This window comes from Equus przewalskii, chromosome 14, assembly GCF_037783145.1.
Source record: "Equus przewalskii isolate Varuska chromosome 14, EquPr2, whole genome shotgun sequence".
NCBI lineage: Eukaryota > Metazoa > Chordata > Mammalia > Perissodactyla > Equidae > Equus > Equus przewalskii.
The window spans coordinates 67066833-67090685 of NC_091844.1; the positions used below are offsets into that span (position 1 = coordinate 67066833).

General features: G+C 55.6%; 1 protein-coding gene across 7 annotated transcripts in view; it reads right to left on the bottom strand.

Annotated features, from left to right (window-relative positions):
• Positions 1-23853, bottom strand: part of TOGARAM2 (TOG array regulator of axonemal microtubules 2) — a 63703-nt gene that overhangs the window by 35736 nt on the left and 4114 nt on the right. For 4 of the 7 annotated variants that reach the window (XR_011526147.1, XR_011526146.1, XM_008517370.2 and 1 more), the window contains exons 1-6: positions 18064-18496; positions 9153-9280; positions 7190-7303; positions 5349-5630; positions 4779-4990; positions 3752-3942 (exon numbers count right to left, since the gene is read on the bottom strand). Coding sequence is in view for 5 of the 7 variants with exons in the window: in XM_008517370.2 (XP_008515592.2) it covers positions 3752-3942; positions 4779-4990; positions 5349-5630; positions 7190-7303; positions 9153-9180 (827 nt within the window). In the remaining 2 variants the exon portion in view is untranslated. Of the gene's footprint in view, positions 1-3751; positions 3943-4778; positions 4991-5348; positions 5631-5734; positions 5815-6079; positions 6359-7189; positions 7304-9152; positions 9281-18063; positions 18497-23853 lie in introns of those variants that run through there. The other 3 variants (XM_070572953.1, XM_070572952.1, XM_070572954.1) reach the window with 2 other exon arrangements.

The following is a 23853-nucleotide window of genomic DNA, read 5'->3' on the forward strand; positions in this document are numbered from 1 at the left end:
GCTGAGTCGTCCCTGTAGTTAACCCTCACTGCCTGAGGTGGGCGCAGGGCACTGAAAACTCTGGAGCCACTTCCTTCTCCCAGGCCTGGGTACATCCTGCTCCTGGCCTGCACCTTCGCCCCTTTGGCCTCAAGCTGAGGACTGCCTTTCCTCCCCCTCTGAGCAAGGATGTGGCCCCTGGCTCTGCCTCCTTGAAGCTGTGGACCTTGGGAAGGCTCTCAGCTTCCCTTCTCTAGAGACCCCTCAGCAGAAAGGACCGAGGCTGCGGCCATCCACACCCACCAGAGCCTCTGCCCTTCTCCACACAGCGTCCCAGTCCCTCCTCCCTCTGCTTGACCCACGGAAACCCCACCACAGCCTGAGGTCCTTCCCCAGGGAGAGGCGTGGGAACAGCGAAGCTCCATCTCCAGCAAGAGCCCTCTCCCTGCTCCAGGCTGGACATCAGAGCATCTACCTGTATCCCTGGGCGGCGCTAGCAGAACCCATCCAAGTGTGGCCTCACCACTGCCCCCAACCCCTGCTCCTCCTCCCAGTTCCCCTCCTCCATGAAGGACACCACCATCTGTCCAGCTGCTGAAGGCAGGAACTCCTCCATGGTCCTCAGCACCCCCGCCTTCATCCCACATCCAGGCGGTCACTAAGCCCAGCCATTCTTCCTTCTCCTGTCCAGTCCTCTGCATGCTCCACCGCAGACTTGGGCCTTTGCCTGGCTGGGCACCATGGCCTCTCCCCTGATTCCTGCAGCAGCCCCCCACCCAGGGTGCACCCCCCATGTCACTGTGTGGTTGCCAAAGTGGCCTTTCTAAATCAGATCTGATGTTACTCCACAACAAATAGCCTTCAGGGGCCTCTCATTTCTTCAGGATAAGCTCACACTCCTCGGCCCAGCACACAGGCCCCTTCAGCCCTGCTTATCTCACCCGTCTGCCTCCACAAACACGGGCGCAGCCGTGAAAACTCCTCGCAACTCCCTAAATGCCTCAGTTACTCCCCCTCCACCTCTCTCCCTCTTCTCCGTCTCACAAACTCTCCCTCAGCCTTCAAAACTCAGCTCAGCCCTCACCTCCTTCAAGAAGTCTTCCCAGCCAGATTGAGATCATTTTCCACTGGGCTCCCCAGAATGACAGCTGCCTTCCAACTTAGCACTGAGCTCACTGGACCTCAAGTCAATGGTTTACTCGTAGATCTCTCTCATGAGCACCTAGAACACAGACACTGTGTCTTGTCTGGCTTTGTTTCTACAGCACGTGGCACATAGTAGGTGCTTAATAGCTTTTAAGTGAGTAAATGGATGGGGAGATGGATGGCCAAATGAAAGAAGTGGCAGTAGAGGCTTCTTCCCACTCATTTGCTAGCAAGTCTCCCAGAGTCAATGGAGAGAAATCTATGTCACAACAAATGGCAAGTGGGTGGATATGGATTGTGTGAGTAACCCATACCAGGTCCCAAGCTTGACAGCATGGGAGCCACAGAGATATCGAGATATGGCCCTTGCCCTGTAGTTCTCCAAGTTAAAGAATAGAACAAGGTTTAAATAAAAGTTGAACAAATCAATGAAAGGGGTGGTCATGGAGTCCACGGGCTGGGTGCCATGTGGACAGTGCAGAGAAGGCAGTTCCCCTCCTTGCCACCCCAAGGAGGATACGGAAGACCTTAGAGCTAGGGTAGGCTAGACGTGGAGCTGACTGGGGGCGGGGGCGGTGAACAGGCAAAGGTGAAAGGCTCTTGTTGGGGCTGCAGGGATCGGGGAAGGGAGGTGACGTCCAGGGTCGGCACACCCACACACAGTCTGGAGTTGGGGAGGCTCTTGCAGGTCAGCACAGGAGGAAGAGTGTGGAGTGGTGGGCTGGGACACCCTGAATGTCAGACTGAGGAGACTTGTCTTTAAGCTGCTTCCACCAGGAAGTCAATAAAGATGAAGTGCATGGAAGAGGCCGTGGGGGTGGGGGCAGGGTGGGAAGGAGGATGTGAAAATGAAAGACTAGAATGCAGAGCCAAGGGCTGCAAGGAGACAGGCTAGCAGCTATCGGGGGAGGGCAAGAGGGGGCCGGTACGTGCAAGCTGAGAGGAAGGGCAGGGAAGAGAAAGGGATGGTAGCTTTTGTTGTTTTTCTTGTTGTTTAAGAAAAATCTGATGGGGTATGGCAATCTGTTAGGAACAGGAGGCAATAGGAGCAAGAGTCAAAGATGATGCCAAAATTAGAAGATCAAAGAGAATGCCCGCACCATGATGGAAATCAGGAGGTCAAGGCAGGGAGGCAGTTTAGGGGAACATGAGGTGCTCTGCAGCGTTGCTGTGATGGTGGCACATCCTCACTTCCTCCCTCTGATGCTGGATCTGCATCAGCCGTGAGGATGCTAGGGATGCCCAACAGGAGGATGGAAGCATGGAGCTTGACTCTGGGGAGACCTCAGGGCAGAGCAGGGGATGCACAAGTCACCCATCCACACATGGTGGGTGGAAGCCACGTGTACAGATAAGATTCCAGGGGAGAACAAGGAGATGGGAGCAAAGGGCCCTGGAACCAGTTTCAGCAACAGCCACATTTGAGAGACAGATGAAAGAGGTGCGCAGGAGACTGCCTGGAAGGTGGAGAAGAAGGCGTAAAGTCAGGAAGCCGAGGAAGGAGAAGAGTTCAAGGGAATCAACAGCTCAAACGACACAAAGAAGTCAACAGCAATGAGATGGGAGGAAAGGCCACTGTTCTGGGGCCAGAGAGTCATTATAGCCATCAAGAACACCTCTCAGAGGGGAGGAAGAGGCACATGTCAAGCAGGAAAGGAGGAGGAAGTGTCCGATGGTGAGGAAGGAGTGATCGATGGAGCAGGCGACTCTCTGAGGAGGCTGATGGCAAGAGTCAAGCAGAGAGCTCAGATCCAGGAGCAGATCCGCGGATGGGTTCCCACACGTCAGCAGGGTTGGTGGAAGATGCAGACATGGGTATGGACAGAAGGGAAGGCAGCACGGGAGACAGAGAGAGAGAAGCAGCTTGAGAGAAATAGAATTCAGTACATCAGGCCTCAACGAAATGAGAGAAGGAAGTCACAGCAGGAACTTGACTGGTGACCCACGCTGGGTGAGCCAGGCCCATAGACCGTGAGCTCATTCTCTCTCTTTCCCCACGACACTTTCTCTCACACACACGCACCCGTGCACACACTTGCTCCGATATTAGTCTGGACTGACACAAGGCCATCTTGTTCTTGGCCATCTTGAAAGCACTGTCTGTCCCACTTACAAGCCATAAACCCAGATTCAAAACAACACTGAGACCTCTACCTGACTGGTTCCCAATCTTTTTTGGATATGAAGACCCCTTTTTAAGTCCAAAAGTTTTGTGGGCTACCCTTTCTCCCACCCCAAAGCCTCATGATGATGCTTGTATTTTTAGTATCCATTAAGAAAATATATAACAAAGAGCTACCATGAATTCAATAGAGCTTTAAAATAATTAGTATTTTATTTATCACTGCAGCAACCACATATATCAGGAAACTGGTAGAAAATGGAGGCTGAGACATTGTTTATTAAGCCCATACCCCCAGCTGGCCGGAGTCAAGGATCAGAGGAGGGCAACAAGGCTGCGGCCTCCCCAGGTCTGTGGCCCACGGCTAGGGGACACTGCCCTTCACATGCCCAGTCCCTCGGAGCTCTGCCCTGGGTGGAGGTTCAACCTTGGGGAGCCCAAGAGGATCTTGGGGGGATAGAAGGAGAGAGGACTGAACGGTAGTTTTGATTTAGGACTACTTACTGTGTTTGGGGGGCCTTCAGGCCCGTGAGACTGGCCTGGCCTGGAGGCAAGAGTCTCGGAAGGGAGCCAGCAGCACAGGAGGACGTCCCAGTGGGCACGCCAGCCTTTGGGATGGGTGGGATCACAATGCCCCCCAGTGACTTGTGCATCTTCTCGTCATGGCAGTGCAGGTATTGCCGGGAGATCTGCACCTGAGAGCCAAGGTCAGGGAGGGTTCTGGTCCACAGAAACATCCTACTCTGGATGCTCACCTCCCGGGCACCTCACACAGGGCAGCCCTTTCTATCAGGAGCCACCTGGGTGACGGTGCTGAGAAGTGTCCTCTGGTTTGTCTTCCTAGCCACACAACCCTGGGAGCCCTGGAAAACTCATTGTTTCCTTTCCACTCCAGGCGAGAAGACTGGGGGTCCCCTCACCCCTACTCCAATCCCTTTGGTTGTTATTATTATTTGGTTTTTATGTTCTTCTCAGTTCCAAAATCCTAGAATGTCAAAACTGGAAAGGATCTCCAAAAACATTTGATCCAATCTCCTCTTTTCATAGATATGCAAACTGGGGCCTAGAGAGAGGAGTGTCTTGCCCAATGTCACACAACCAGTGAGGGGGCAGACTGGAAACCAGAGTTCTAATTTTCTGCATCCTAGCCCAGCATTCTTTCCTCGCCACCACATGACCTCGCCTAAAATGGGGAGGGTCAGAAGCATGAGGAATTCTGAAACATTTCGACCAGAGAAGGCCTAGTGACCACCAAATGAAGGACAGATGGTCACACAGCCTCTGCTTGAGCAGGAGCTCAGCACCTGTGGGGCAGCCACCCAGAACTTCCAGGCCAGCTCCAAAGGTTTGGGATGCTGTGGGGGAAGATGAGAGGAGGGCCCCAAGCCCTTCCCAGTGCGGCCCCATCCACGAGGACAGCCCCTGAGATACCTCTAGGGAAGCTAAGGGCTCAAGAACAGGGGCTAGGGAAGGATAGACAGAAAGACAGAAGAAGAAGGAGACAAGACTCAGACGAGTGGAGTCACCTTACCTCCTGGGCACCGGGTCTCAGCTCCTGAGGACCCTGACTGCTCCCAAGTGGATCCAGGCTCTTCTCCTTGGCTCCGCTGGCCTCGGGGGTGGTGGGGATGCTCTGGATGGGAGGCATAGGCCTGGGCACCCTCAGCAACCTCTGAGAGGTGGCCCGGGGCATGGTACTCCTCAGGGCAACTCCTTTGGCGCCTCCCCCAGGATCCAGAGAGGCTGTATGGGATGGGGATGGGGAATAAGTCAGTCCCAGGAACACAGGAATTGGGGGCTAATTCAGATGCTGGCAATAGGCCCCTACGTCCTGGGCAAGGCTGGGATGGTGAGGGAGGAGGACAGATCCGCCCGGCCCCACCCCCACCCCACCACTAGACTGCACAAGCAGATGGTCCTGAGAGTCCTTTCCCACTTCGGTAAAATTTGACGGAAAATGCCAGTCAAAGTCCCCTATTTAAAATCCAAAGGCAGGTCGGGTAGAAAGGGAAACAAAATCAGTCCTAGATTAGGAGTGATTAGGCCTGGGGTCCCTGACCTTGGAACGGATGAGTGGCGGGTAGGCAGGGCCGAGGCTCACCTCGGGCAGATGCTGCCAAGCCCTCGGAGAGCCTCCTTTTCTTGAGCTTGTCCTTGATCTGGGTGGTGTCCCGGGCCACACTGTTGGCCTCCGACTCCAGCGAGAGGAGGGGCACCAGGGGGTGGGGCCCCAGAGACAGGGCCCCGAGGTTCCCGGGGTGGCCATTTCTGGCCTGCCAGCCCTTCCGGCGAGCATCCAGCTTGAGGCTGCCAGGGTCCCCATGCCCACTCAAGAGCTGCGATGGCTTCTCTGGCAGGATGCTTGGCGTTGGCTGGAGGGAAGCTGAGGGAGACAGAGGCAAGAGTGGGTTAACACACAGCACCCAGGGTGGCACCAGGCACAGCAAACTCTTTGGTGTCGCTTCCTTGCAACAGTCGGCCGCTCACCTGGTGAGTCCCAGTCATTCAATGTTTCCATCACTCCTTGTCTCATTCATTCATTCAACAGTATCTATGAGGCCTGCAACCTGAACAAGACCTGTGTCATGAGGCACTCAGAGGATGAAAAGGGGAATCAACACGCAGCCCTATCAGAAGCACAGATGAGAGGCCATAAACACTCAGGGAAGGCCTTCTACCCAGGACCACCATCCACCAATCTCCAGGACCCAACCAATTCATTCAATTTTATGGGGCCCCTGACATACACCAAACACAAATTGAAAAGAGAAGTTCAGGTTGTTCACAGCAAAGCATGCTCCCATGCAGACACCAGTTTATCCAACTACTCACTCAACAAACATTCGATGAGCATCGAGTGTGCACCAAGCACTGTCCAGGCAGTTGGAGAGGCAGAGACGTGTGAGGTACAGTCTTTATCACTAAAGGACTTTCAGTCTCTTAGAGAAATAAGCTGTGTCCCTAGATGGGCTCATTACAAGGTAAAATGTGAGATGTGCCATAAGAGAAATATCAACAAAATGCTTTGTGCACGTCGAGGAGGAGGATGAGGATCTGGAAAACCTTCAAGAAGTCGTGGTGTTTGCACTGGGCCTTGAAGGAGCCTGGACCCTGGAGGCGCCGGGGAAAGCACACAAACAGACCAGCTTTCAGAATCTCTGCCACACACGTAGGCAGCACTTCTTGGAGCGCCTTGATGTAACCCACGAGACCCTGATGCCCAGGCCACAGACACTGGACCGGGCCTGGCACCAGACCCAGGGAAAGCCGGACTCAGTGCCAGCCACAGACCTGTAAGGGGACTGGCCTGAGAGAGGGCGAGTAACCAGAACAATCAGACTCCCCATCCAGAACACTGGAACTGCAGCTATGCAGAGAAGACCGTCTGCAGCTGGAAGCTAAAGCAGGAAGTCGCGGAGCAGAAAGTGGAGGAGAAGCTGAGGGGGTGTCCTGAAAATCACCACTCCAGCAGCGGTGGCTCCAGAGGTGCCCACTTCCCCACCACCACCCTGGATGCTGGACGTCCCCCAGACCCCGAAGTGTGGGGCTGCAGACCCTGTCTTCCCAGGGCTCATGGGGCTTCCCCTCGGGTTCTAGGCGAGCCAGGTACATGCTTCCCTGTTCTGAGGGTCACCCTCACAACACCTCCATCCCCTGAGACAGAATTGAAAAGACACACCTGAAACCAAAGGCCATTTTCAGCAGGGACTACAAGAAAAATAACACATGCTGGTAGCCTGAGGACACAGCCAGGCATCTAAACACACCCGTCTCATCCCTCCAGGAAGAGGCCCAAGCTCTGATCTGAGGCCACTGGCCCTGATTGGGTAGCTGCCAAGTGGGATCCCCCATTCTCTACCCAAAATCCCCAGAGAGACTGCCCAGAGCACTCAAAGGCCAGTTGGTGTGATCAAGTGACCAGGCCAGGCCCTCCCATCTCACCTTCTCTGTAGGTCTGCGGGCCAGAATCACTGCTTCCACCCAGGAGAGTGCGGGGCCCAGCACTGGTCCGAGGGACACTCCCACAGTACACAGCCACCGGAGCCAGAACCTTGGCTGGGGACGGAACCACGAGGAGAGCAGCATCTTAGAGTCATCTGAGGCCCATCCCCCACACTAGAGCCTGGCCCTCAGATGTGGGCCTGCCACCCCAAGCCCACCTGCCAGGGCACCAGGGTCCCCTCTCGGCCTGGCTGCCCCCTCCCTGCTCACACTCTGTGGTCCTTCTCCCTCCGGCTCTGCTCTACACCCAGCACCACAATGCCTCAGTCTGGGGCTCCGCTCCTCCACCACCCCTGCCCCCCGCCTCTGTCCCCTGCACGTCTCACACTAGCTGCTCTCCCTGGGCCACCCTCTCACTGCCAGGACCTTAATTTCCACCTTCACACGGTAACCCCCAACCTGTGGCTTCGGCCCCCAGGGGCAGGACAGTGTCCCACCAGCTGCTCAGCTCCCCTCTGCTGGGAGCCCTCGAGCACCTCATCGGCTGTCCTGCACCGACCCTTCCCCTTCTCTCCTAAGCTCTCCAGCTCAGCAAACGGCACCATTGATCCCTACCGCAGATGTATATGAAGTGCTGCCCTGTCAGGGACTCTGCCCCTCACAGTCCCGGGTGGCACAGTCATGGGCAAGGCTGACTCCGTCCTCAATGGGACCTGAAGTCTGGGGGGGAGACAGCGAGCAGGAACGGTGTGGGGCCATGAGCCCTAGCCAGGGGCGGACCGGCAAGGCTTCCCGAGGGGAGAGTCAGGATAAGGGGAGCCTTGCCTTTGAGAAGTCTTGCCCTGCGCTCCCACGGTGCCCCAGGCACACCTCTGTTTTCTCCTCTCCCGTCCTGGCCTCTCCAGGTCTGGCCCTGTGCATCCTGGGGCAGAGACACCATCCTATTCATCTTTGTAGTACCTGCTCTTAGTAGGCAATTAGATGTTTGTGAGCTGAACCTCAGGACCATCCATGGAGCCCTAACGCACCACCTGGAGAAGCCACTACCAAGGTGGAAACCCAGCACACCCACCCCCGGGGTGGAAGGTCCCTAGACTAGGAGTCTGGATTCTCGTCCTGTTTCTGTCACCTGTGTGACCTTGAGGAAATAAGTTAACCTCTCTGAGTCTCGGTTCCCAGTTTGGTAAAAAAAAGGAGTTGTACAGGACCAGGGGCTCATACACTCATACCTGCATTCTATTTCTAGATTTCTAGATTTTTCTTAAGCCTTCAGCACCTCCCGCTGCCCTACAAGAATCTAATGTCAGGCAGGCTCTGATGCAGCCCTAAATCATGCCGTTGTCTTCACCTCAATACATCAAAGCCCCAGGGTGCTCTGCCCTGAGCATAATGACCTCTTTCCTGAACAGCATCCCAGGTTCTCTACATTCCTCCCCCATGCTCGCCTGGCCTCTGCTCCAGCCTCTCCGGGGAGAAGCAGCCCTCCACCTCACAAGCACTCGCTCTGTCTGGGGCAGGACCCATCGACCGCTCACTCTCCAGAGGAAACTGAGGCTCACACAGTCGGCTCCCAGGCCTGGAACCCCGCCTCTGGACACTGAGCTGGCCACACAGTTCACACTCTCCTGCCTCGTCAGCTGAGGAGACGGGGACACAGCCCCACCCCAGGCCCCGGCCCCACAGCCTCTGCCCACGCACAGACTCCCACCCCAGAACCGGTCAGCCCCTCAGCCAGGCACCAGCTCAGAGAGTGGAGGCAAAGCTCAGGCCGAGTCCCTAGGACACTCCAAATCTGTCCTTGGGCCAGGGAGCCCCCGGACAGCCAGCTGCGCAGGGAGGGCCAGCATCCACTGGGCTGGGATGGGAAGGCACAGCCACCTGGCTCCATCTCCCAGGCAGATCACAGCCCTGCGGAGAACCCGAGGAGACCCCCGCCCCCATGGTCTCGCTCGGTGCCCTTTACCTGGGGGGACAGCATCACGGGTGCCCATGCCCTGGATGGAGAAGGGGCCTGGGAGGTTGTCCAGAGGCAGCAGCTATTTTGAGCCGTCCAGAGGTCCAGAGGGCCCCAACCTGTCAACACGCAGGGACCTGTGGTGGAGGGGCAGAGAGAAGTCAGTACCCACAGATAACAAATGCTTTCTAAACTCTCCACAGAAAGCCCATCAGGAGCTGAAGCATTCTCGTGATGAAAAATCTGTCCCTGGACCGAAGGACACTTCTCTGACATTTAGACTCTCTCAACACTCAGAGTTTCCAGGCGCCAAGGCTGCGTGACTGGGTGGTGCTCATTATGAAGAGTGTCCAGGAAATCCCGAACCTGGCTTCCATGCGGTTTTGATGTGGGCACCTTAGGGTCTCGGGGATGGTGGAATTCATCACGGGGAATCTGACATGTTTCTCCATCAGTTTCTATGCTCTTCAAAAACCCAGCACTCTACCAGCTGTCCTGGAGGCTCAGGATGGACGTTGAGCTTTATGTCCCCACTCATCACTCCAGTATCTGGCGACATCTCCCAGAAACCAGCTCTCTAGTTTTCCTTCAGGACACGCCTGCCTCCATCTGCATGACATTCTTGGTCCTGTTTCTCACCTCACTGACCAGGCCAATCCTCTGAGCCTCTCAGCATTTCATTGTCCTGTGGCTGACCACTTGACCTCACCATGCCCCTTCCCTGCCTCCCGTGAACCTCGGGGGTCAGTCATCAGCTCTTGCCCTTGACCTAACTTCATTCTCTTTCCATGTGACAAGGGTCTCACCACAGACTCTGTGGCTTCACACGATTTTATAAATTCCTTGCTGAGATAACAGGGACCCATTTTCACCCTGACAGGCAGGGAGGTGGACGGGTGATGTTAATTAGTGATAAAATTGGGGGTAAAGGCCACATCTCCCAATCTCTGCTCGAGAGCAGCTCCCTTGAGATATCACCTGGGGACACGGCAGGATGCAGTGCCAACTTCCTTTTGCTGAGCGACAAATCCCAACTCGGGAACTGAGGAAGCCCGCCTTCCATCTGGAAGCCAGCCCGCCACCGTCCCCACCCAGGCCCCAGCAGGCAGAGCAGCTCCTGGCAACCCTCCTGGCCAAACAGAGATGCCAGCCCAGCCCAGCTGCCCCGGCCCCAGCCAGCCCTTGTCCCAGCTTATGACCTTGAGCCCCTCGGTTCTCTGTCTGAGGAGAACTTTCCTCACAACCAGGGGAGAAGGCAGCTCCCTGTCTGCCGGCTGGTAGGATAAGCATTTGGCCACATGCTAGTGACAAGCAGCCAGGAATGTCCACGAGACAGAGCACTCCTCCTGAGCAAGGTGGCGGAAGATTGACTCCACAGGATCCAGCATCCCATCCCTCCCCCACTGAGCTGGGAGAGAGACAAGAGATTGGCAAGGCAGCTGTTTCCTGCAAAGGAATGTTCCAGGAGGGGACAGACCTTCCACAGCTGAATTAAAGCAAACAAGCTGGAGCCCAGGCCTTGGGGACAGTGAGGGCTGCGGGCCCCACAGACCCCTGCTACCCATATCTAACCAGAGCGCAGACTTTCTATGCTAGTTATACGTAGAAAAGCAATATTTAGCTACAGCCCTTGTTTCAATCTCGGCTGCAGCTCAGAATCACCTGGGAACTGATTAAAATTACAGATTCCAAGGGCCCACCTTAGGCCTCCGCTGAGTTAGTCTTCTAGGGAGCAGGCCACAGGATGTGTCTGGTTTTTTCCTTAACTGCTGAGTGATTTTGATGTTCCAACAGCATTGAGGACCATTGGGCTATAGCTCAGACTCACTTCACAATAAGAGTGCAGTCTTATTTCTCACCTGAGGCTGTCAAAGTGGTGATTGCTGCCCCAGTTTCCCCAAAGTGGTCACTCTCTAGGAGGCTAAAGAAAAGATTGGGAGCTGCCTGAGTACAGATAGCATAGGGTTCAGCTGCCAGCTCCACTGAAAAGGGCCTTCTGAACCCGACCATCCCCTGCCCCACCCACCACTGACTCCTCAGCAGGCCAAACGGCCCTGGCCAAGACAGCCCCCATTACTCCGGGCCCTGAGGACAACCAGCAGTACAGAGAGGAAGCCCAGATCCACTCCACAGCCTGCCAAGGCAGCCCAGCAGACAGAGCCCCTTTTAGGCCTCCCCTGCCTGTGTCTACACCTTTGACCCGCAGGCCCTCAGGGTCCACAGGTAGGATCTCCTAGGCTCCTGTCCAAGGGGAGGTGGCTATAGCTGCATAGGGACAAACAACCATGTCTCAAGTCTTTCATGAGCACCATGGGTGGAATCTCCCCAGGAAAGTCATTTAGGCCCAGGACATGGTGGGAACTTAAAGATCCATGTCCAAACTACAAAAACCAGAATCAGAAATTCCAGCCCGAATGTGGACAAAGCTTTGGGGTTTAGCATGGACAGCACTTAGCCTCTGACCCCCAAGGCACAATTCACTGAGCCCCTGTTCGTACCCAGCATTCTTCTGGACACCAAGGAGTGACTGTCCCCTATTGGAACAGCCCTGAACTAAAGGGCTAACAGCCAGTGGGTTCTGGGGACCAGGGTTCCATTCTCACTCCCTGATGCTCTGGATTGCCCGAGATGGCTAGCTGCTCCCCTCTCAGCCTCAGTTTCCCAGCTCAGGAATGGGGTGGCCCAAGGTAACTGACCGTTGTCCACTCCTTCCACTAAAGCTGTGGCTACCGAGGTTCCATGGTTACCAGCACCAAGGAATGAAGGAAGGTCACAGAAGGGACTCAGGTTTCAAGTGGGAAGGAAACAAAAGCTAGGACTGCCCCATAAAGAAGGTCAGCCCCAAGGACAAAATCCCAACCTCCATGTGCCTCGCACGGCCCGCAGGGAGCTAGTGCCCCGCTTCATGTCCACCCTGGTCCCGAGGGAGCTGGGCAGAGACCAATCCCGAGAGAACAGCCCTCAGACAGGAGAGCAGGGAAAGGCTCTGCGGTGGGAGGAGGGATCAGAGCAGGGAGACCAGGGCGGGGATGCGCCCCGATCCTGGGGCGCAGCCTCCCCTCCCCCCCAGGGCTGCGGCTACAGAAGCTTCCTCCACATGGCCATGACACAACCCATTCTCCCCTTAGAGGCTTCTGAGAGACGTGTCCTAGTGAGTCAGAGATCTCAGCCCCTCAGGCATGTTCAGTGGGAACAATCAAGAAAGGGAGGAGGGGAAAGACAGGGGAGTTAACAAACCTAGTTACTGAACCCAAAACTGTGTCCCCCACTGAAATACACTCTGAAGAGAGGCCTCCGATCTGGGCAGCCCTCCCCTCCCACACTCCTGCCCGGGGATGCTCCTGAACGCCCCCCTAGGGACACCTAGAACTCTGGCTCTGGGGTCAGACAGCTGGGTTAGATCCCCGCCCTTGTCCCCTGGTATTAACTTGGGAAAGTTATGTAATTCCTCTGAGTTTCGATTTCTTCATTTGAAGAAATGTCCTAATAAAGGGTATTGTTAGGATTAAATAAAGTCATGTGCAAAACCAGTTTAGTACTACTGCTGGTAGATGGTCAATAAGGTGAGGTCTGTACTCTTCCTCCCCACCCTCATGCACACACATGCACACATAAGCACACCCACACTATCTTCAGAGTTACCATGGGCCAGTCCTCCTTTCCTACAAGAGAGACCCAAGTGACAGAGGCGTCCCTCACGAGGAGGAGAGAGACGTGTCTGTAGAGTGAGAGGCGCACACCACGCAGGCCCTCAACCTCCTGCGGTTCTTGCCCAGGACCCACGCTGCCACGTGAATGCTCCCCGCAGTACCCGGCAGAATGCAGTCCGTCCTAGGCTGAGATGGGCACTCAGGGAGACCAGCAGTGCTGGCTGACCTGGACTCTGGAGACGCTCCACGGAAGAGCAGCGTCCTTGCTGGACCGGGAAGGAAGCGGGATCTAGATGGGTAGGGAAATGGGAAGGGCAAGCAGGCTGAGGAAACGGTCTGAGCGGAGGCCTGGGGGAACAAACGGACCTGTGAGTTTGGGGTCTGGAGGGAGGGCCCGAGTCTGGGAAGGCGGGTGAGGGCGGGATGGGGAGATGGGCCATGGGCCTCTTCTGCAGTCAGAGGGAACTCCAGAGGGTGGTGAGGAGAGGAATGATGTCATCTGACTTGTGTTTTCACGCAGACCCCTTGAGTGAGACCTGGGAAGGACTTCCTAGGGAAGGAAGCCTTTGACCAAATTTTAGGACTGAAACCAAGAGACCACTAGCCCAGGCTCTGGACTAGGCACAGAGAAAATATGCGAATGAGTCAAGATTTGCCGCTAGCTATTGACAGAGTTTAGACTGGGCAGAACACCCCTTCCTGTGCCCCAGGCTGTCTCCCTGAGGGCAAGGAGTGACGCCCCCACACCCCACCCCACCCCCCTCATCATACACACCCCTCCCCCTCCCCCCACGGGAGGCAGCCGTCCCCTAGACCTCCAGGGCAAGCTCTAGACATTCTCAGGTGACCTATGGGACTCTGACCTCCTGGGTTCAGTTTATCACTGAAAGTCTGAGATCCACTCACTCATTCAACCACACTCTAGGAACTAGGACACAACGGGAAAGGAGACTAAATTCCAGCACCTATGAGCTGTGTGACCACAGGCATGTTACCAAACTTCTCTGAACCCTAGTTTCTTTAACTGCAAAAATGGAGATGTTGCCTATCCCGCTTCAACAGTATATTCAATCAAATGCAAAAATCGCTTAGTCCTGGGTCTAGCCCCCAGCAAGTAATCGATACCCAGTGGCATTAGTATCGTTGCCCTGAACAAAGCTCGCAGCAGCTGCAGGCGGAGGACAGGTTTGGGTGGACAGGGTGGGAGGCTGTGGAAATAATCCCGGAGAGAGAGGATAAGAGTCTGACTTGCGGCAGAGGTGGTTCGAATGGGCACAGGGGGAGATCTGAGAACTATTTAGGAGGCAAATCAACAGACCATGAGACTGAATAGATTGGGGGCTGGAGGGAGTCTCGCCTGAGTGCAAGGTTCTGGCGTGGGGGCTGGGGGACCAGGTGCCGTTGGCTGCCCAGATGGTGAACACGGGAGGAGGTGCCAGCCTGGGAGAGATGCTGAGTCCTGGTTGGCACAGGCTGGTTTGTGGCTCTTCCAGGACTGCCAGGGGAAGGCACCCAGAAAGCAGCTGGTCTGAGGCTCCAGGGACGGAGGGCTGGGCTAGAGCTCCAGACCTGGAAACCCCCGGTAATCAGACAGCGATTGAAGCCCCGAGAGTAGACTCGACAGTGAGAAGACCTGGCCAAGTGCCCAGAGCAAGGACAGTCAGGGAGGCTGGGAGAGGGTGCCAGGAAAGCCGAGAGAGGAGAGTGAGCAGAAGTGTCAACTCAGTAAGGCCTGGGGAAAGCCATGTGACCATTGGGGAATATCCAGAAGGTTAGGGAGCATGTGGGGAACTGGAGGTCACAGAAAGGAGTGCTGGAAGGTCAAGAGTGCTGACAGCCAGCACAGACCACTCTTTGGAAATGTTGGATGAGAAAAGGAGGAGGGAGCCTGGGTGGTAGCTGGGGAGGAGCGAGCAGGGACGAAGCTTGTGCTGTTTCCTTGCTTGCTTGTTCTCTGTGTCTTTTTAAGGATAGACATTACTGGAGCATATTCATAGCAGGAGGGACAGAGCCAGGGGAAGGGACAGGCTGGAGACGTGGAGGGAGGAAGGGGAAAGAACAGAGCAGCATCCCAGAGCTCACTGGGCAGAGAGAAGGGTGCAGGACAGGAGGCACTCGCCCAGGCCGGAGGACGGCACCAGTCCTCGGGCACTGAGGAGGGCAGCCCAGGGCAGCCCAGGGGGAGCGGCAGGAAGGCGAGGATGGCCATATTGGGAGGACTGTCCGTGAAGTAGGAGGTAAGACTGCCGAGCATGAGAGCTGGACTCAGGGATCTTTCAGATCAGTGAAGTTCTGCAACATGGCATATTTTGACCCCAGAAAAAACAAACAATTCTATACCTTTTCCCACCCCCACCCCAGCCAGATGCCTGGTCTTCATTAGCCTGGGGCAGGGCTGATGTCCACAACGACTCTCGTCTTCCAGATACTCAGCCACTCCTCGAGCTGGGAGTTCCAAGAGCCACCTCCACTCAAAACCGAGAGACTGAAACCCACCTCACCAGACTCTCTGGGAGGGGCATCCAATGGCCTTCCACGCAGGCTGCTGGCTCCAGCTGTGACCGGCACATGGGCCAGCAGGAGGGCAGTGCACAGACGAGCCGGCCCCCCACCATAACTGCTCCTTTCCTGGGCCCTTCACCAGCTCTGGAGCGACAGCCACTGGCCGCAGATGCCACGTCCCCGCCATGGCATCATGTGGGGTCAACACTCCCGTGACCCCACTGTTCTGTCCTCCCGACAGTACGAGGCGCAGGTCAGCCAGGAGGACCACGGGAATTTAAAGAAATGCAGACCAGTGCCAAACACAGTGCCTGTAATAACTCAGTAACTGTTCGTAGCATGAATGAGTGAAGACATCAAAATCAAAGCACATGTTCCACACCACCTTGTTGAGAAGAGACTAAGTGAAGGAAACTAACATTCCTCAGTTCCAGGCTGCCACGTGCCAGGCACGGGGCAGGTGCTGCCAATTATTATGCCGTTTAACCTTTGAACTAGAGCAACAAGGCAGATATCAGTGTCCCCATTTTATAGATAAGATTGAGGCTCAGAGAGGTTAAGTAACCAGATCAAGGCCACAGAGCTCCTAAGTGTAAGCCTCAGGGCTGACGTTCTCTGCTCTTGGAGGTGGTGGAACAGAGCGTGCACTTAGGAGTCAACAGACTTGGATCAAGTCCCAGTGCCTGCCAGCCGTGTGACTTCCCACAGCCAAACTCCTCTGAGCACACAGCACGTCACTAAACTCCTCCAAGCCTCCTTTAACTGGAAAATGGAAATAATAATATGTCTCACAAGGTTATTGAGAGTATTCATGAAAATATGAAAAGCGTTTAATACCGTGTCTGGCCTCTAGCAAGTACCCAATAAACACTGGCTATTATTATTATTAATGTTTGTTTAATAACTATTTTACTGTGTGTGTTCAGGTGTTCAAGGAGAGGGAAAATGTTCTTTTTGAAAGTCTTGGGGCAGGGCCGGCCCAATGGGGCAGCAGTTAAGTTTGCACATTCTGCTTCGGCGGCCCAGGGTTCGCCGGTTTGGATCCTGGGTGCGGACATAGCACTGCTTGGCAAGCCATGCTGTGGTAGGCGTCCCACAAATAAAGTGGAGGACGACGGGCACAGATGTTAGCTCAGGGCCAGGCTTCCTCAGCAAAAAGAGGAGGATTGGCGGCAGATGTTAGCTGAGGGCTAACCTTCCTCAAAAAAAAAAAGTCAGTCTTGGGGCAAGAAGCTACAGAGCCTAGGCTGGGTGGCCAAATGGAGGTGCCGCCTGGTGGAGCTGGCCGTCCTCCCACGGCAGGCGTCTTTGGGGTGAGCAGGAGGCAACAGGCAGGACACATAGAAGAGCAGCTCAGGTGCCACCTTGCTGGGAAACGCTGCAAGAGATCCTGTCTTGCCAGAACAGAGCCTGCTAAGGAGGCAGTGAGCGCCTGCATAGCATGTCCTCCCAAGACAGGGTGGATCTTGGGGTCAAGAGCCCAAAGCAGTGCTTCTCAAAGGATGTTATATGCCCAACGCAGCTGAGGAATGCGGCCTGCTGTCCTATCTCCCAAGAAGGAGAACAGGAGGGTAGGGACAGAGGGGAAACGGAACAGAGGGCCGAGAGACAGGAGACCAGGGGAGGGGACCCAAGAGGAGGGACAGTGAGGAGCAAGAAAGGCCAGGGCGGGCACCCGGCTCCTGGGAATCAGGGAAACGCAAACTAAAGTCAGAATGAAATGCTACCACCTGTCTGCCGAGATGGGCAAAAATTAGGATTCCAGATGATCCCACCTCATCTCTGATGAGACGCAGAGCGCCAGGGACTCACATCCGTGACGGGTGAGAGGTAACTGGGCACCGTCTCTCGAAGGCGTCTGGCTTTATCTGATAAAGTTAAAGACCTGCAAATCCTGCTCCTAGTATCCACCCTGGAGAAACTGAGAAAGAAGCATGAGAAGGTTCACAGCAGCTCTACTGATAACAGCCAAAATCTGGAAATAAGCCCAGTGCTCTGGAGGAAATACCAGCCCTTCCAGGGTCCTGGCCAGCATGGGCTCTTGTCCTGGAGCCGTGGTTCACAAACCCTGTTTCAGGAGCCCCAGATCTGCTCTAGAAAGGAACACGATCGTCTCCACAAGAGTAATAGCATCAACAAAAGCAGCTTCCGCTTAGCACAGGGGCTAACAGCTCGGTACCCTCCTTACAACCTCCACTCCTCACGAGCAGCCCCCGAGGGAGGCATTATGAGGAAACTGAGGCTCAGAAGGAAAAGAGACTAAGTCCACACAGCCAGTAAGAGGTGAAGCCAGAACTCGAACCCAGAGCTGAGCCCCCCAAGGCCTGTGCGTTCCCCGGGCGCCACCGTGCCCCTAAGCAGAGAGCCTGCCAGCATGCCACCCCAACCCTCCCGGCACATTGCCCTCTGCACTCCCAGGGAGCCCCAGGCGGGTGGGTGCCTGGGCCACGTGGAGTTTACCCCCAAAGAGAGAGCTCTGACAGAGGCCATGGCCGGGAGGGGACAGCCCACAGCAGTCCTCCTTGCTTGGCTCATAGCACTCAGAGAACAGCCGTGCAACCTCCTCCAGAGCTGATGCACGAAGGCCCAGAGAGAGGGAGGGACCTCCCAGCAGTCACACAGCCTCCATTTCATGGCATGATGCTTTTCCTCTCACGTGCCTTTTGTCCTCACTCCAGATCGGGTCCTTGATGCCCCTGCAAGGACTTCAGGTGCCCTGCCCTCCCCCCTCCCCGCTCAGATAGCTTGGTGGACATATCACCTCTCACCTCTCTGTCCAGAGGCCAAACCCCGTCACCAGAGGAATCCAGGTTCCATGGTCTCTCCACAGATGATGCTGCCTGTGGGTCCAGGGAGGCAAGGGCAGGGTGGCCCCACGTCTGACCTGCCCTGGCCCCAGCCCAGCCTTGCAGCCCTCGGCTGCGGGCTTCCTGTCTGGGCAGGTGTTGGGGCGGCTGCTGGCCCTGCTGCTGGCACCTCCTGCTCCCTGCCAGGCTCTCCTGGAATAAACAAGGCTGCATAGCAACCACTGCTCAGAAGGAGCCCACAGCTCCCTGCATGGGGGAGAGAGGGAGCCAGGAGACGGTTCCCCTTGGCCTCATTTCCCCTGGGGCTCACCAGGGCGCTGGGCACTCCCAAGTGGCCATCCTGTCCTGTGGGGCCACTGGAGAGAGAGCGCTGGGCCCACTGTGTGGCGACTGTGGCAAGGGAGGGAGTGGCAGGCTCAGGGCAGGGAGGCCCGCGGCAGTTAACCCCAGTTTTGCTGCAGTTGGTCTCTGGGCCCAGTTCCGGTTCAGTTCTCAAGCTGCTTCTAGAGGCAGAGCTGGCAGAGCTGGGTTTGAATCCTGATCCTGCTTCTTGTAGCTGTGTGACCCCAGCCAGGACTGAACCTTTCTCAGCCTCACTTTCCTTGTCTATAAAATAGGGCAAAAATAGTACTGACTTGATAGGGTTGCTGTCAGGATTGAATAGGGCAGGTGACAGACTTGTGATTGTGTCTAGCCCATAGAAGGCCCTCCATCACTGGTAGCACCCTTCCCCAGAAATACTCACATAGCAGGAAGCCTGTGGCCTCCTCCCCAACCAGGTTCTACCGCCCCAACTTTTGGAAAATGTGAACCCTAGCAGCAGATGTGTGCTTCCTCATTGCGCCCAGGCTCTTGGATAGAAATCCCAAGCTGGTATCTCCCTGCCTCAAATGGCAACTGCTCCCACTCCTCACCCCACCCCCTTCCAACCCCCATCATCCAAAGGGCACAGAGGGAGGCAGAGGCTCACTGATTTTATGCAGCCTTGCAAAGAGCCACTCGCCCAAAGACACTAAGAACTTTTCCAGGCAGACCTCCCCATGTTCTTTACAGAGGAATCGGCAGGTGTGTGAAATACAGAGCAGGGAGATCTGGCGGGAGGCTGTTCACACATCCAGAAGGCCTGGCCGATGGAATCACTGCCCAGGGCTTGCTGACGGAACCCACACCGGGGCTTCCCAGCACTTTCCTGAGGTTCTCTCCTCTTCTCTGAGACACCACTGAGGACAGGCCCATGGGAGCCTCCTCTGAGTCCCTGGGAGGAGCAGCTTCATTAACCAAACTCCAAGAGGGGCCAAGGACAAGATCCCCCATGGTGGACACTGGCCCTGAGCCAGAGCCCAAAGGCCTGCTGGGCTCCACAGGGAGGCTGCTCCCCTCCATGGCCCCCCGGGTGGCAAGCTGGCAAGTTGAAGTGAATTCCTGAACTCTTCCCAACAGAGGCTCCAGGAAAGAGGCATCTCCTGGTGCTTTGTATGAGGTAGGTATGAAGAAATCCAAGTTTACAGATGGGGAAACTGAGGCCCAGCAATGTCAACACTTGCCCAAGTGCTATAGCCTGTAAGTGAGAGTGAGTCACCAGTGGGAATGCCAGACAGGGTGTAGGTGAGGGAGGCTGGCCTCCACGTCCCTTGGCTTGGCCTGGGAGAGGGCGAGTGTGCACCTCCCCCACACACAAGCCACCATCACATCACAGCCTAAGAGTCAGAGCTTCTAAAACACAGATCCAACAGTCGCTCTCCAGCTGGACATGCCCCATGGCTCCCAGTGTCCTTGGGGCAAAGGCCACACTTGGCACCACAGCGACAAGCCCCTCCACCGTGGGCCCTGCTCTGTCCTCCTTCAGCCGCGCCTCTTCCCACTCCCCTGGCTCACACCCTGACCCTGCTGGACCGTCGAGCATTAAGCATTTCCCAAGGGCCGCCTGTGCCACACTCTGTGCCAAATCCTGGGAATACAGGAGAGACCACAGTCTGCCCTCAGAAGCCGAGTGATGGAGAGAAACCCCAACAGGCAACTCCCGTGCATTGCTGCGTTACCTGTAACAAGGGGGGTGCATTTTGCACAGCCCTTGAGAACTAGAGCCCTGAAGCCAGACTGGACTTGCCCCCAGCCACCCTGTGACCCCAGGCAGGAAACTAACTTTCAGAGCAGGCACTGAGCCAGGTCACGTGCTCACCATTACTGCCACGATGTGATGACGAGAGGGAGCCTGGGGACCGTGAGGTGTGGCATCAACCTGAAGCCTGAAGGGTAAGCAGCTGGCCAGGTGACGGCAGGGGTGCAAACTGCTGAAGCTCCTGAAGCCCCAGCCCGGGGCCCTTGTGAGCCGGGCGTCACCCCACAGGAGAGAGCACCAGGTGGGGGCGGGGAGGGCAGGCTGCCATCTGGAAGCTCTCCGGTAACTCATCTGAAGGGATCTCAAAAGACAGGGACTGAAGCTCTTGGCCCCAATAATTCATTGTGATTTCTTTTATCGTTCTAAATAAATATTCACTTTCATATCTAATTCTGTCTTCTTTCTTGAAGAAGACCCCAAATTTTTTGAGCTTCAAGCCCCACAAAGCCTGGACTGACCCTTGATGGAAGGTGTCCAGGACACAGGCAGGCTCTCTGGAGAGGCCTACAGGCAGGCCAGGAGGCTCTGGAGGAATCGCAGGGCCTGAGGGCCTGTGGGGCAGGGGTGGCGGGAGGGAGAACGGCGGAAGGGGTGAGGGAGGAGCGGCCAGATGGCAAGGCCTTCCAAGGCGTCTGAGAGCAGCGTGTGCATGCACAGACCCCAAACAAGTGGTTCTTAGACCTCTGGGTGTCTGCTTAATAGACCCACCTAGACAGCACACCTACCCCCACACACATACACACACATGCACACCCACCCACACATGCTTGTCTGCCTAGGGGATCCTTACCCATCTTTCAAGACACACCTTGTTATGGATTGAATTGTGTCCCCCAAAAACTCAATGGTTGAAGTCTCCGCCCCCAGTACCTCAGAACGTCAGAATGCAACCTTATTTGGAAACAGGGTCATTGCAGATGTAATTAGTTAAGAGGAAGCCCTACTGTAGGAGGATGGGCCCTAATCCACTATGACTGGTGTCCTTATAAAAAGGGGAGATGTGGACACACACACCCACAGAGAACGTCGTGTGAAGACTGTAGTTACGCTGCCACAGCCAAGGAACAACCAGAAGCTGGAGAGAGGCCTCGAACATGCCTCCCTAGCACCTTCAGACGGAGCCTGGCCCTGCCCTTCCAGCCTCCAGACCTGTGAGACAATAAATGTCCGCTGCTCTAAGCTGCCCAGGGTGTGGTACTTTGTTACGACAGCCCCGGGAAACTAACAAGGAGCTCAAGCGTCACGTCCTCGGCGAGGCCTCCCCCAAGGCCCCAGGTAGAGCTGGTGCTCCCTGTGGGAGTCCAGCGTAGGATACCTCCCATGCCTCTCCAGTCCTCTGTCCGTCCCCTCCACCCCGCTCTGTGCAGATCTGCTGACAGAGGCCCGCCCCTCTGGGCTATGTCAACAGGCCCTCCTGCCTCCAGATCCCTTGGGTTTGACCAATAGAGGAGAGAGGGCATGGTTCTACTCTCCCAGCTTCCTCCACTCAGTCCTGCTGGGCTGGCTGCACACCTCACCTGAAGGTGACGGCTCTACACCTGAAGGTCATGCCTCCAGACAGGCAATCCTCTCCATTTCTGAGACCCTACAACTACTCCCTTCAAGCCTAGGGGTCATCGGGGCCGGCCCAGTGGCGCAGCGGTTAAGTTCGCAGGTTTGGCTTCTTGGAGGCCCGCGGTTCGCCACGGGGTTCGCCAGTTCGGATCTCAGATGCGGACATGGCACCACTTGGCAAAAGCCATGCTGTGGTAGGCGTCCCACATATAAAGTAGAGAAAGATGGGCATGGAGGTTAGCTCAGGGCCAGTTTTCCTCAACAAAAAGAGGAAGATTGGCAGTAGTTAGCTCAGGGCTGATCTTCCTCAAAAAAAAAAAAAGCCTAGGGGTGATGGAGGTGCCCAGCATGAGCAGCCAGCTGCTGTGCTACCCCTGTGGTTTCTCACCTGCCCACACCTGTATAGACCCCTGTCATGAAACTTTCCTCTGATCACCCAATGTCAGTGTAACTGTGTTCCCTGTCATCACACTGACTCTCTTAGGTGAGCTTGGGGACTCCGCGTCTGTGGCCCCCACCATTCAGTGAGTTCTCTGGAGACAAGGACCATCAAGTGCTTGTATGTTTCTATACACCCAGCATGGGACACAAGGCCCAGCCCGCCCCAGAAGGCATTGAACAAATACTTGAAATGAATGAATTAAACAGACTAACAGATCGTGCAGAATCACAGGCCGGGATGAGGGCTCTTAAAAGCCCCAAATAAGCAGCCTCCACCACATGCACACAGGACAGCCCTTGTCTACCCAGAAATCAGCTCAGGAAGATCTCAAAGACCAGTATCTGTAACTTTCCATGCTGATGAATTTGATCAGTGAAAGACAATTATGTCTGACACTATTCCCTCATTAAAAATGTCACTGAGGGTCCTCTTGGTCCTTGTTGATTTGTAAAATGAATTAAACTCCTTCTTTTTCCAGCAGCATGAAGGACTAGATATCCTGAACACACTTTCCACTGCAAACTGCCTGGATGTCCTGGTTAAATTATGCAAATAGCCTTCTAAATACACAGCTCGGCTCCGAGTAGGGACCTCACAGATGGATGCAGCTGCCATGCTCTTCCTCACTTCTGGCCTTTGCTTATGCTGTTCCCCGGACCTGGGAAGCCTTTCCCATAACCCTTCTTACCCCTTTATGTACACATATCGCCCTGGCCAAGTCCCACTTCCCTTTGGGGAGCTCTCCAAAGGGGCCCTCCTCTGCTTCTCTAGCCCCTGCATGTCCCCGTCGTAGCTCCACTCAGCACACTGAGCTGTAACTGTACACCTTGGCCCAGCCCCCCAGTCAGCCACACACACACTAGGCTGCGTGCTCCCTGAGGGAAGGGCCCATGTCTTTAGATCCCTAGAACCTAGTGCCAGCAGAGTGCACAGTAGACACTCAGTACATGTGGTGGGAGTGAGTGACACAAACCCCGACAGTGTGGGGGCGAGGGGATGGTTGGTGGCATAGAGCTCCTTTCCCAGCAACGTCCACTGCTTTTCCCAGGAGCAGACATTATCTCCAGGCTACAGACCAGAATCTGGGCACCAGACACTGTATGGCAGAGTGAGCAGGGCAGTGGGGGTGAGGGGATTGGAATTCTGATCCCTTGGCTGGCATTGCCCCATTAAAAACCAGAAGTGTCCTAGCCACAGCTAGAGTTTAGGTGATGTGGAGCATGTGGGGCAAAGCCGTCCTGGTGGGGACCCCAGGGAGGTGAAATGCCCAGGCTGGGCACCCCCCTGCTTCTGCCTCAGGTTCCTGCCTCTCCAGATAAAGTGAGTCCAGACTAACAATGATCAGCATGTGACCAGGCCAAGGGTTCCAGACAAGGAGACAAGGGAGTTGGTCCCAATCCTGACTCTCATCAACTTTACTGTGTGACTTCCAGCAAGTCCCCATCCTCCCTGGGTTTCCAAACTGTCATTTGTGAAACAGGAGGATCAGACACTGGATGACCTCCAGCTCCCTTCACTCTCTGACACCCTGTATTCTGGGTCCCACCCCAGGCTGAGGAGAAGGGCTGGAAGGCTCCCTCCCCTCCACAAGCCACATGCCCCCCACTCAGAGAAACAGAACAATGGAGGCAAGCTG